This window comes from Microcebus murinus, chromosome 4, assembly GCF_040939455.1.
Source record: "Microcebus murinus isolate Inina chromosome 4, M.murinus_Inina_mat1.0, whole genome shotgun sequence".
Taxonomy (NCBI): domain Eukaryota; kingdom Metazoa; phylum Chordata; class Mammalia; order Primates; family Cheirogaleidae; genus Microcebus; species Microcebus murinus.
Window position 1 is genome coordinate 87,254,707 of NC_134107.1, and position 13,936 is coordinate 87,268,642.

The following is a 13,936-nucleotide window of genomic DNA, read 5'->3' on the forward strand; positions in this document are numbered from 1 at the left end:
ATTCCCTGGAGAGCCATACAAGTTACTACATGTATCAATAGTTCATTCTTTTTTATTGTTGAATAGTGTTCCTGACATGGATGTACCAAAATATGTTTAACCATTCATCTTTACAAGATATCTGGGGTATTTCCAGTTTGGGGCAATTACAAATGAAGCTGCTATGAACATATGCACAAAAGTTTTTGTGTGAACATAACTCCATTTCTCTAGAATAATGCCAAGGACTGTAACAGTTGAGTCCTAAGGTAGTTGCATATTTCACATTTTAAGAAACTGCTGATCTCTTTTCCAAAGTGGCTATACTGTTTTATTAATACATTTCCACCAGCAATGTAGGAGCAACTCTGTTTTTCCACATCCTCACCAGTATTTGGTGTTGTCAATATTTTTTATTTTCCATTTTGATAGATATATAATGATTTATCATTGTGGTATTAATTTGCATTTCTTAATAGTTAATGACATTAAATATCCTTTTTATATGCTTATTTGCCATCTCTGTATCTTCTTCAGTGAAACATCTCTTCACGTCTTTTATCCATTTTCTAATTGGATTGTTTTTTACTGTTAAGTTCTGACATTCTAGATTTTTATATATTATTTATACATTCTGGATATAATTTCTTTGTCAGATACATGGTTTGCAAATATCTTCTTCCAGTCTATAATTTGTTTTTTCATCCTCATATTGGGGTCTTTTGAAAAACAAAAGTTTTTAATTTCCCAAAGCTGAGTTTATCAATTTTTGTTTCTGTAGATTATACTTCTAGTGTTAAATCTAAGAACTCTCTATATACCCAAGACTGTGAAGATTTTACCTTATTTTTTTCTAAAAGTTTTATTGTCTTACACTTTACATGAAAGTTTGTGTTCCATTTTGAGCTAATATTTGTATACAGCGTGAAATTTAAGCTGATGCTCAGGTTTGTTTTACCTATCATGTTCGATGGCTTCAGCATCATTCATAAAAAAGGCTATCCATTCTCTGTTGAATTGATTTCACAGCTTTGTCAAATTCAGTTGAGAATATTTGGTTTGGTCTATTTCTGGGACCGCTATTGAACTGAATTCTGTTCCACTGATCTAGATGTCTATTCCTGCCATCAGTACCAAAGAATCTTGCTTACTGTAGCTATATAATAAAGTCTTACAGTCAGGTAAGTAAGACTGCTTCCTATCAGTTTATTCTTCTTTTTCAATATTGTTTTTTCCATTCCTTTGACTTCCCCACATAAAATTTAGAAGAATATTCTCCATACCTACAAAAAATCTTGCTGGGATTTGGATAAAAAAGGTGTTAAACTAGTACATGAATTTCATGAAACTGTCATCTTTACTACGTCAACTCTCCTAATCCATGAACATGGTGTCTCTACATTTATTTTGATCTTTTAAAATTTCTTTCATCAGTGTTTTGTAGTTTTCGGCATATAAATTCTGGACATCTTTTGTTAGACTTCCACCTAAGTATAGTGCATCCTCATATTTGTGGATTCCATATTGGCAAATTTGCCTTATTACTAAAATTAATTTGCAACCACAAAATCAATTCTCATGGCATTTTTTAGATCATTCCCAGACACATACAGAGCAGTGAAAATTTGAGAAACTCAGCATATACATTCCCAACTGAGGCTGAACAAAGCGATGGTCTATCTTGTTTCAGTTTTTTTACTATAAACAAGTGTCCTTCTCATGGTCTATTTAGTGTCATATTTCCACATACTTGTGCTTTCTTGTTGTTCATTTCCCTTTTGTCCCCAGGCATAGTACTGAAGGATGATTAGTTTTCCTAAGCACAAGATTGTGATGTGCCTTATGGAGAAGATACGTGTGATAGATAAGCTATATACAGGCAGTTTTTAACCTTTGTTCTCAAAGTTTTTATGTTGATTCTGAGAGTTTTTATCATAAATGGGTATGAATTTTGTCAAGTGCTTTTACTTTATTGATTGATATGATCATGGTGGATTAATTAATTTTCCAACATTGAACCTGTCTTACATAATCAGTATAAGCCCCACTTGGTCATAGCATGTAATTCTTTTTATATATTGCCAAACTCCATCTGTTTATATTTTGTTAAGAATTTTTGCATCTATATTCATGAGGAACATTGAGCCATATTTTCTTGTTTAATTTTTTTTTAACTGTCTTGTGGTAGCAGGATAATATTTTATAAAATGATTAGGAAGTGTTCCTTCCTATTCTGTTTTCTAGAAGAGATTATATAGGATTGGCATCAATTCTTTAAAAGTTTGGTAAAATGCTCCAGTGAAACCATCTGTGCTTGGAGACATTTTTGGGGGAAGTTTTAACACACTGACTGCCACACTAGAAAAAAATTATTTTACCCTGGGGCTACGGTGTTTTATTAAAACAAAATGATACTTTCTAATTTGTTATTGTTTTCTGTGCATGAGTTATATGCAATGCAATCCACATTTTTAGAATTAAATGATGGCATTAATTATGACAGTAAGAACATCAACAAGTAAGATTTTCACAATCATCTGCAGGGTTTTGCTTCATGAGGCCCTGGGCTCAAAACTAGCCTGAGTGAAATACAACTCACATGGCAGTCAATGTGTTAAACTATGAATTCTAGTTCCTTAATAGTTATAATGTTGTTCAAATTGTCTATTTCATATTGGGCAAGTTATAACAGTCAGTGAATTTTAAGGAACTGGTACATTATATCTAAGTTGTCAAACTTATTTGTACAGAGTTTTTCATATTTATTCCCTTATTATCCTTTGATGTCTACAAAGTCTATAGTGATACCTTGTTTCATTCCTAATACTGGTAACTTGTGCCTTCTCACTTCTTTTCTTTATCAGTCTTACTGGAAGTTTGTTAGTTTTATTTATCTTTTTTTTAAACCCCATCTTTTTGTTTCATTGATTTTCTCTATGATTTTTCTGTTTTCAATTTCATTGATTTCCATTCTTTGGCTTACTTTGGGTTTACTTTGCGCTTCTTTTTCTAGGTTCTTGAGGCAAGATTTTTCCTTTTTTTTAATGAAAGTATTTAGTGCTATACATTTTTCTCTCAATACTCCTTTAGCCATGTCTCACAAATTTTAACATGTCATTTCATCTTAATTCAGTATTTTTTAAAATTTCCCTTGAAACTTATCTTTGAAGTCTGTTGAAGTGTATTTAATTTCTAAGTATTTAGAAAATTTCCTATTATTTTCTGTTATTGATTTTAGTTTGATTCCACTGTGGCCAGAAAATACACCATATGGCTTCAATTATTTTTAATTTACTGAGGTCCTTTTTATGGCAGATTAAGCTATCTTAATATGTGTTCTGGAAAAAAATGTGTTTTCTAATATTGTTGGGTGGAGTGTTCTATGAATACTAATTAGATTCTGATTGATGGTTACAGTGGGCTGAATAATGGCCCTAAAAGATATCCAGGTCCTAATCCCTAGAACCCATCAATACTGCCATATATGGCACAAGGGACTTTTCAGATATAATTAAGAATCTTGAGATAGGGAGATTATCCTGGATTACCTGAGTATATCCTAAATGTAAGAAAAAGCTTCCTTATAAGAGGCAGGCAGAGGGAGTTTTCACTAGAGAAGAGGAGATGGCATTGTGATGACAGAAGCAGAGATCAGAATGATGTAGCCATAAGCCAAGAAATGCCAACAGTCATAAGAAACCAGAAGAGGCAAGGAATGGATTCTCTCCCAGAGTCTCCAGAAGGAACCAGTCCTGCCAAAACTTTGATTTTAGCCCTGTAATACTCATTTGGAATTCTGACCTCCAGAATTGTAAGACAATACACTTCTGTTGTTTTAAGCCACCAACTCTGTGGCAATTTGTTACAGGAGCGATAGGAAACTAGTACACTGGTGTTTTTAAGTTCTTATATATCCTTGCTGGTTTTCTGTCTGGCTGTTCTATCAATTGCTAAAAGGGGGGTATTGAAGTCTCCAACTATATTTGTGAATTTGTCTGTTTCTCCTTTCAATTCTATCAGTTTTTGCTTCACATATTTTGTACCTCTATGTTGGTACACACACATTTAGGACTGCTATGTCTTTTTGGTGGACTGACCACCTTCATCATTATGTAATGTCCCTCCTACTTTGGTGGTTTTCTCTGCTCTGAAGTCTACTTTATCTGGTAAAACATAGCCACTTATGCTTCTTTTGATTAATGTATGCATGATGTATATTTTCCCATCTTTTTACATTATTCTACTTGTGATATTATATTTGAAATGAGTTTCTTGTAGACAGTATATAGCTGGGGTATGCAATACCCTCTATCTTTTAAGCATGGATATCCTCATAACTGTTTGTAATTTAACATAGTTATTGATATAGTAGAGATATTTTGTTTTTATTTTTCATTTGTTCTTTCTCTTTTTGTTTTCTGTCTTCTTATGATTACTTGAACATTTTTAGAAATCCATTTTGATTTATCTATAGTATTTTTCAGTTTGTCAATTTGTACAGTTTTTTAAGTGACTCTAAGTAGTTGTTCCAGGCCTTACATTTATATATATGAAATTAGCCAGCTGGATGCAGTGGCTTATGCCTATAATCCTAGCACTCTGGGAGGTCCACGAGAGTGGATCATTCAAGGTCAGGAGTTCAAAACCAGCCTGAGCAAGAGTGAGACCCCATCTCTACTAAAAATATAAAGAAATTAATTGGCCAACTAAAAATATATAGAAAAAATTAGCCAGGCATGGTGGTGCATGCCTATAGTCCCAGCTACTCAGGAGGCTGAGGCAGAAGGATTGCTTGAGCCCAGGAGTTTGAGGTTGCTTGTGAGCTAGGCTGAAGCCACAGCACTCTAGCCCAGGCAATAGAGTGAGACTTTGTCTCAAAAATAAATAGAAATAAATAAATTAATTAATTAATCTGATTATATACATACACAAATATATATATTATATATATAATACAAAATCATGTGATAATGTCTTGAATTTTTCCTTGATTCCTAAAGGGTATTTTCAATGGATATAGAATTCTGGGTTGACAGTTCTTTTCCTTTATTACATGAAAAATACTGTGCAACTTCCTTCTCACCTACATGGTTTCTGGTGAGAAATATGCTGTCAGTCAAATTGTATTTTCTTTACAGTGTATTGCTAATCGCTTTTTGGGCATTTTTATGATGGCTGTTTTAAAATCTGTGTCAGATAATTATAACAACTTTGTTATCTTGGTGTTGGGATCTATTGATTATCTTTTTCATTCAAGTAGTATAATGACGTTAAAACAATTTTTGAAAAAGCATAAATTACTTGAACAGAAAGAATGAGAGAAGACAATGAAAATCAGATCACTGCATAATATCTTACTTAAATGCTAGAAAGTTGATTCATACCTTGAGGAGGAAAAGGGGGGTTAGCAGGGGCTGCAAAAATGAAACCCATGCTGTACTGCAGAACCCCCAGAATGCTCAGGAATTACTTATGGAAGTAGAGGTGAAAGTGTAGCTAAAAACAGATGACTTAGATGAAAGCCTTTTGAAAAAGCAATTAGCATGCCAGATCCCCTCCTCATCAGCAGAACACTACAGGATTATCCTCTGGAAAAGGTAAAACAAGGTAGCTGAGCTGGGAAACCCAGACACAGTTGAGAGTGTACAGTCTGAAAACAGGGGTGTTATAGGAAAGGCTACTTAATGTTCTTAAATGTTCAACATTCTGCCACTCCTATCTTTCTTCCCCTGCTCAGCTTCCAGAACACTGGCAAGTAGATTAAGATGGCCTAGGCAGGATATTGAAAGAGTGTTTTCTGGAGGGCCTGTCTTGCTCCAAGAAAAGGACCTAAAAGTACAAACCCTGGATGTTTCCCAGTGAAATGGCCCCAACACATCGCTCCACAGTGAAGCCCACTGTAGACAAGCATCAAGGACGCTCCTCCCTCCCTCTCCTGCAGTGTCTGACTATAGCATATGTTCAAGAAAATTTGTCAAAGTGTTAAGAATAAATTTAAAGAGAACTAAGTTGCACTGTATATTTAACAAAACTAATAATTTGGATCTTACTCATTTGAAATTTGTCATAATTCAAGTGTGTTCTACTGAAACCTACCTTTGCATTTTCTATTAAATAGAAGGTCTAAAATTTACTTTAAGTATTACCAGATAATGGTGATAAAAACCACTTGAAATAAATGGCTCCTGTATTTGCAAACAATATTTTGTGCTACATCAAATCAATTTTTTTATATACCCAATAAAGGAGGTGAATAATCACCAGAATAGAATTAATTTGAGTTGTTGTACATATTTGAAAGTTAAAAAAAAAATAAGACTTAAGCTGGGAGTCAGATATTTCATTACTTACTATCATACAGTAATGTATAACTTCTAACAAGCTTTTTCTTTTATCATACAAAAGGGGTTATAATGCCATTATTTGCATAAAACAATTTAGCTTTTCCTCCCTCTTTCAGTTTTCCACAAAATCTTCTAAACTACTATGTAATATAACCTGCACTAGAACATACCACACCTTTTGGCAGAATTAATGAATGATTTTATCTCTGCATTTCTCACAGCAACTAAAACATCAGATTCATGTACTCAATATCTGTCAAACTGAATAAATTTTTTCTTTATCCACTTCAATGTTTTTTCACCAAGTAGCTTAATTGCTTATAGAAATATAAAACATACACACTAGATTCTTATAATTACTTAAAATATTTTTGGCACTGTAATTTGTTCTAAGTTAAATCAGTGTTTTATATGTATAAATTTTGAAAAGGCATTGCAGAAAAGTTCTAAAATAGTTCTGAAAACCAAATTTCCATACTTTCCACCTTAAATTACCTACTGATACTGGTATCTACTACTAGGGAAAACCAAAGGTTCACATGAAAAATACTTGTCCACATTCTTACCATTACTTCATGGCCATTCTTGGCCATGAATGCAATGAAACAATCTGCCCTTCTAACTTTCACAGCATAAACTTAAAAAGCACTGGGTGCAAGAGATCAAATTTCATGAAATGCCATCAAAATATCTCCCCTTCTGACATCTTTATCAGCATGCTGCAAAGACTGGTATATATAGTCTCTTTTGAAGTTATGACTTACAATTTTCACAATTTCTAAATAGGGCTCCCTATAATCCTTATTCAGTTGTCTGGCATTACAAAAAACAAGAGTTTTCTTTCTTTCGTGGTCATTATTTGGTCTTGAAATAATTTAGCAACAATTTCTCTCATGTTGTGCCTTTCACTCTGTCAAAGAAATCAGTAACAAAAACAAATCCCTGAATCCAAAAGTTGGGCCAGGTTGTGAAGGAGAAAAAGCAGAAATTAAAGACAGTAACAAAATCACCACAAAAGCACAGCAGCAGAGAAGGCCAATTCCATTACTGGAAAATATGGCAACTGCTGAATATAAACCTCTGACTCATAAAATTTCTTTTTATTATCTGAAAATCTCTTTCCTTTTGGCTGAAATTTATTAGCTTACTGTGATAAAAATGACTCTCTCATACTACACAAAACACTGTAGAAATCTTAAGACTGATTTTTTAAGTAAAAATAATTATTGCCTTGTCACAGTTTATTTAGTAGACAAAAGTTTTCAAAATCTGGAGTACATAAGGAAAATAAAATAAAATGATAGAAACATTATGATCCACAACTATGAAAACATAAGTGTTTAAGTTCAGAAACTAAAATCATTGAATGAAAGTATAAAATTGGCTGGAATTTATCACAATAGCTTGAGACAACTGCTTGCGAGCTCTATAATGATAACGAACACTATCAGGCTGACCTGAATTTCCTCCCAGATATCTTCGTCCAGTAAAGTAGCTGCTTTGTGGTGCTGCAAAGGGACTATCAGGCAGTGCCCCTCAGTAAGAGATCGGAAGTTGGGTAAACATAGATAAACCTAAGGGAAAAAAATTCAAAGGTGAAATGTTATTACTATTGAGTCTTGGTTGTAACAGATGAGCTCCTACTAGGGAAAAACTAACTATTTATTTAATTTTTAATAACACTTATAAAAATGTTTTTTGATTTTAATATTTTTAAAGACATTTAATATTTAAAATATTATAAAAAGCCATAGGATGGCTTTTAATAAACTGGAAAGTTAGAGTACAAGTCTCAATTTTCACTGTTATTCATCAAAGATTAAGATCAGCCAAGGAAGGACAGAATGAATGATACTTTATCCTTAATGTGAAGGAGCTCTATTTTTTGAAAACCTTTGAAACAACACAATTTTCACAAGAATAAAAAGGCACATGGCCTGGTATTGGTAGAGTAGTCCAACTGATGATGCCTATTAATCAGGCATCCCTTCTTTCATTAGCTAAGAGAATTAACACAGCTAAGGAGGAAAGGAAAGGACCTCAGAATGACTTTATTGCTCTGTTTATTTGTATACACATAAAAGCTGGTGCTATTTTTCCATTTTACACAAACTGTCTTTAACCAAAAAAAAAGGCTAACTAAAATGTATGCAGTGAACAAAAAGGTTTCATGCAGAGCATAAATAATATTCTGCAAAGAGGCTTGATCTTATTTTCTACTATATTTCGTTAGGTTTTTAACTAGAAATATTTTGCATGGCAGAACATTATTTATTTATTTTATAAAGCAATGCAAGTTTTTAAGACTTTGCTGAGAAACAACAAAGTAGGAGATGGGTATCTGCCTCAATTTACAGTAAAATCACAACCACATTCATTAAAAGAAAAGAAAAGAAAAAGAAATAAAGATTTTAAGAGTTAAGGGAATATCAGTAGGCAACTTATAAAACCTAGAAACTGAAATATTGAAAGGTATAACCAAACTCCCTACATGATTGCTGAGATAAAGAGCCAGGTACCAGTGTCACTCAATAGGTCAGATAACATGCAATAAAATCAATTTTAAAAGTACTATAAACATAAAAATCACCTAAAATGGGTATGGAAAATAATTTTTCCCAAACATAGATTTATTTAGATTAATAAATTAATATCTAAATAAATCACAACACAAAAAAGCAATACTTTCTTTTTATTTGACAGTGCAGAGCAATATATTTACTTATCAATAATTACTGAGGGTCTATTATATGCCAGAAACTTTGCTGCATCCTAGAGAACCAACAATGAGCAAGGACACAAATCTCTACCCAGAAGCTTTTTGGAGTGCTACAGACAGAAAGGATGTCTGTGTTCCCCCAATATTTATATGTTAAATCCTAACATCCAATGTGATGATATGTGGAAGTAAGGACTTTGGGAAGTGATTAGACCATGAGAGCAAGGGCCTTATGAATGAGATTACTTCCCTTACAAAAGAGACCCCAGAGAGCTTGCTTGTCCCTTCCACCATGTGAGGACACAGCAAGAAAATGGCTATTTATGAACTAGGACATGGCCCTCACCAGTCACTGAATCTGCTAATGCCTTGATCTTGGACTTCCCAGGCTTCAGAACTGTGAGAAATAACTTTCTGTTGTTGATAAACCACCCAGTCTATGGTATTTATGTTACAGCAGCCCAAACTAAGACATAGGAGGAGAAACAAATAAACAAGTAAAATAATAGCATGTCAGATGAGAATTCTAAGAAAATAAAGCAGGAAAAGAGTATAGATAGTGTCCAAAGAGAAGTTTAGGGAGCCCCACTTCAGAGTCACCCACTGGGATGGCATTTAAGATAATATCTGAAGGAGAGAAGGTGTACGCAGGAAATCCTCCAGGCAGAGGATAAAGCATGTGAGCAAGGAGCATACCAGGTGTGTTTCTTGATAGGCAGCCAGTGTAGCTAAGCTGAGAGGAAGGGTGGGAGATATGAGGTCAGAGAGAGAACTGGGCCCGTATGGCCTTGTGAGCCACAATAAGGAGTCTGATTTTTGTCTGAAAGCCAGATCTGAGTAATATTGACATAAATTTTAACAGATCACTCTGGCTACTGTACATAGAAGGGGACAAGAAGCAGGAAGATTCATTAGGAAACTATTACAAGAATCCAGTAATAGATGATGATGACTTGAGCCAGGGTGGTAGAAATAAAGATTATGAGATATGATCAGACAGGAATGTTTTGAAATATAGCCAACAGGATTTAGAGATGTACAGTAAGTGAGATATGAGGGAAAGAATGAATTCAAGGGTTACCCCAATTTCTAATCTAAGCAACTGGAGGATCAAGGAGACATGTATTAAAAGAGGAAGACTATAAGAAGAGTAGGTGTTAGCTGAGGGTAAAGGTGGAGGTGGGGATTAAACATTCAGTTTGAGGTATCTATCGTGTTTCCCAGAATATAAGACCTACCCATAAAATAAGCCCTAGCAGGATTTCTAAGCATTTGCTCAATATAAGCCCTACCCCGAAAATAAGACTTAGTGATGGGTGTGGCTATGCAGCATATCTGCACACCCCATGCATTTTGTCATGAAGCGGTAAAGAAGATGAGCAGCCCTTCTCATCTGCCCCATGAAAGCTCTATTGCTCAACATGAGAGATTGGGGCCAATGGTTCTAAAGGAAATACAGCCGCAAGAAACTCAGGATGGAATTTGGGGTTTGGAGAGTTATGATGATGTTCCAGAAGAAGATGACTTAACTATATTTGAATATAGAGCATCTAGTGTATGTATTAAATGTAGATTGTTGTACTGTACTTAAAAAAAAATAACACATCCCCTGAAAGTAAGCCCTAGGGTGTCTTCTTTAGGAAAAATAAATATAAGACCCTGTCTAATTTTCGGGGAAATACGATATTAGATATTCAAGTGGAAAAGTAGGTTAAGTAAATGAATCTATGAATTCTGGGAGAGATTTAACATATAAATTTGCCAGAAGTATATAAATGGTAGATAGTCATGAAATTAGATGAGATCGCATAAGACAAAGATATCTTCATTATAGCATTTTAAGAGAGTGTAAATAAAAATTTTGAAAGTCTTCTGAAATAGATCGATTGCACAAATGCATCAAGTTATTCAGTCCTGCACATACCCACACCCTTTACAATATTACTGTGCAGCTCCTCCCTTCAAGAGGTGGAATTGAGATCTGGCCTTATGACTCACAAGGACCAAAAGAATATGGTGGAAGTGATGGTGGTCAGTACCAAGTCTATGCCTCAAGAGGCCTGGTGTACTTCTACTCATTCTCTTGGAATGAGCCTAGCCCACTGGAAGATAAGAAACCACACAAAACAGAATGAGCCATCCCAGCTGAGACCACCCTAGACCAGATGCCAGCTGATCCAGCAGCTAACTACAGGCATAGACACAGCACAGTTGAAACCAGCCCAAATTGCCTCTACCCACAGAATCATAACATGAACAAGTGACTGTGGTCTTAGCTGCTAAATTTTACTATAGTTTGTTATGAATGAATACTATTACATCTTCTTTCCCCCCATTTAAACATATAAATGGAAGAGCTAATTCTCAGCTCTGATGTATAAAGTCTTTACACTCCTGATGTATGAAGTCCATCCACTTCAGACAACTTGTAGTTCCAAGAATAAACCATGTTGTCCTCTATCTCCTAAATACTGAAATGTATCCTATTCTACCATTAAACTGTAGCACAAGACATAGTTCTTCCAGAAAACCTTCCTTCATACTGATACTCCAGGGTAATTGAAATATTCTTCTGTGTTCCCATAACACTTCTGTACACATATCACTGTAGTAAGATTGCTCTGTTTATGTGTTTGCCTACTCCCCATAAGTGTGTAAGCCTTGAAAAGATTTTAGCTACATTTATATATCTAGGACCTAACAATGCCTGGCATATACTAGATGCTCAATAAATACCTAATGAATGAATTACTACATAATTTTGTTTCTTTTTCTAAATCAAATCAAAAGCAGATGACTGGAATCATGTAAAAATATTAAACAATAAACACAAATCTTATTTAAGTTATAAGCATATTATTTCTTTGGTTCATTCTATAAAATACTTACCCATGGACTGCTAACCTACTTCGGAAAAAAAAGATCAAATAGTTTGTTGAAAATACTAATCACCATATCATAAAAAGTACAGCACTCACCTATGACATGATTATCCAAGTGGAAAATCACAAAGAATCAACCAAAAAATTCTTGGAACTGAAAAGTGACTATAGCAAGCTAATAGGATACAAGGTTAATATATAAAAGTAACTACTTTCCTATATATATACCATCAATGAACAACTGAAATTTAAAATTAAATATACAACACTATTTACAATAGCACCCCAAAAATGTAATATTTAGGTATAAATTTAACCAAACATGTACAGTATCCAGGTATGAAAAATTATAAAACTCTGATGAAAGAAATCAAGAAAGATCAAGATAAATGGAGAAGTATTGTATTTGTAGATTAGAAAACTCAATATTGTTAAGGTATCAATTTTTCCCGAGTTGATCCATACATTCAATGCAATCCCAATCAAAATCTCAGCAAGCTATTCTGTAGATATCAAAAAACTGATTCTAAAGTTTATACAAAAAGGCAAAAGAGTCAGACCAGCCAAGTTAGAGGACTCACACTACCTGACTTTAAGACTTACTATAAAGCTTAAGAATAACCAAGATAGTGTGGTACTGGTAAAAGAACAGACACATAGACCAACAGAACAGAATATAGAGCCCAGAAACGCCCAAAAATATAGGCAACTGATCTTTGATGAAGGAGCAAAGGCAATTCAAGAAAGGATAGTCTTTTCAACAAACAGTGCTTGGAACAATAGGACATCTATGTGCAAAACCATGAATCTAGAGACATTTTACATCTTTCACAAAAATTAACTCTAAATGTAAAATGAAAAACTACTAAACTTCTAGAAGAAATCACAGGAGAAAATCTAGGTGACCCTGGGTGTGATGAGTTTTAGATACAACATCAAAAGCATAATCTACTAAAGAAAAAAATGATAACTCGAACTTTATGAAAAATTAAACACGTCTGTTCTGCAAAAGACACTGTTAAAAGAATGAAAACACAAGCCACTGATTGGAATAAAATATTTTCAAAACAGATATCTGGTAAAAGACTTGTATCTAAATTATACAAAAAAACTTCTTAAAGCTCAACAATAAGAAAACAAACAACTCAATTAAAAAATGAGCAAAAGATTTCAACAGATACCTCACCAAAGAAGATATACAGATGGCAAATAAGCATATGAAATGATGTTCAGTATCTTCATCATCAAAAACTGCAAATTAAAACAACAATGAAATACAACTATAAGATTACTAAAAATCCAAGAAAATGATAATACCAAATACTGGCAAAAATGTAGAATAATAGGAGTCCTCATTCATTGCTATTTGGAATGCATTACTGGTAGACACTATGGAAGACAGTTTGGTGGTGTCGTGCAAAGCTGAATAGTCTTACCACGCAATCCAGACAGTATTAATATTTACTCAACTAATTTGAAAATTTATCCGTACACAAAAACCTGTATACAGATGTTTACAGTTGCTTTATTTATAACTGTCAAAAACTGAAAGCAATCAGGAGGTCCTTAAAAAGGTGAACAGATTAACAAACTGACATAGCTATACAATGGAAAATTACTCAGCCATAAAAACAAATGCACTATCAACCCATGAAAAGGCATGGAAGAACCTTAAATGCATTTTATTAAGTGAAAGAAGCCAGTCTGAACAGACCATATCAAACATGATTCCAATCGTGTGACATTCTGGAAAGGGCTGAAGAGATAACAAAAAGATAAGTAGTTGCCAGGAGTTCAGGGGAAGCAGGGATGGCTGAATACATGTAGCCCCGGAGATCTTTAGGGCAGTGAAACTATTCTTTTAATACTTTAATGATGGATATATGACATTATGTATTTATCAAAACCCATAGTATTTTACAGCCCAAAGAATGAACCTACATGTATGCAAACTGAAAAAAATTATTTAGGAAACTGAGAGATCCTAGTAAGGAATGGAGACTATGACAAGA

The 13,936-nt window shown here is 33.9% G+C and overlaps 1 protein-coding gene across 2 annotated transcripts in view; it reads right to left on the bottom strand.

Moving 5' to 3' along the window:
• Nucleotides 1-13,936, bottom strand: part of CWF19L2 (CWF19 like cell cycle control factor 2) — a 127,142-nt gene that overhangs the window by 25,013 nt on the left and 88,193 nt on the right. For both annotated transcript variants that reach the window (XM_076002477.1, XM_020286673.2), the window contains exon 14: nucleotides 7,781-7,897. In XM_076002477.1, the coding sequence (XP_075858592.1) occupies nucleotides 7,781-7,897 (117 nt within the window). The remainder of the gene's footprint in view (nucleotides 1-7,780; nucleotides 7,898-13,936) is intronic.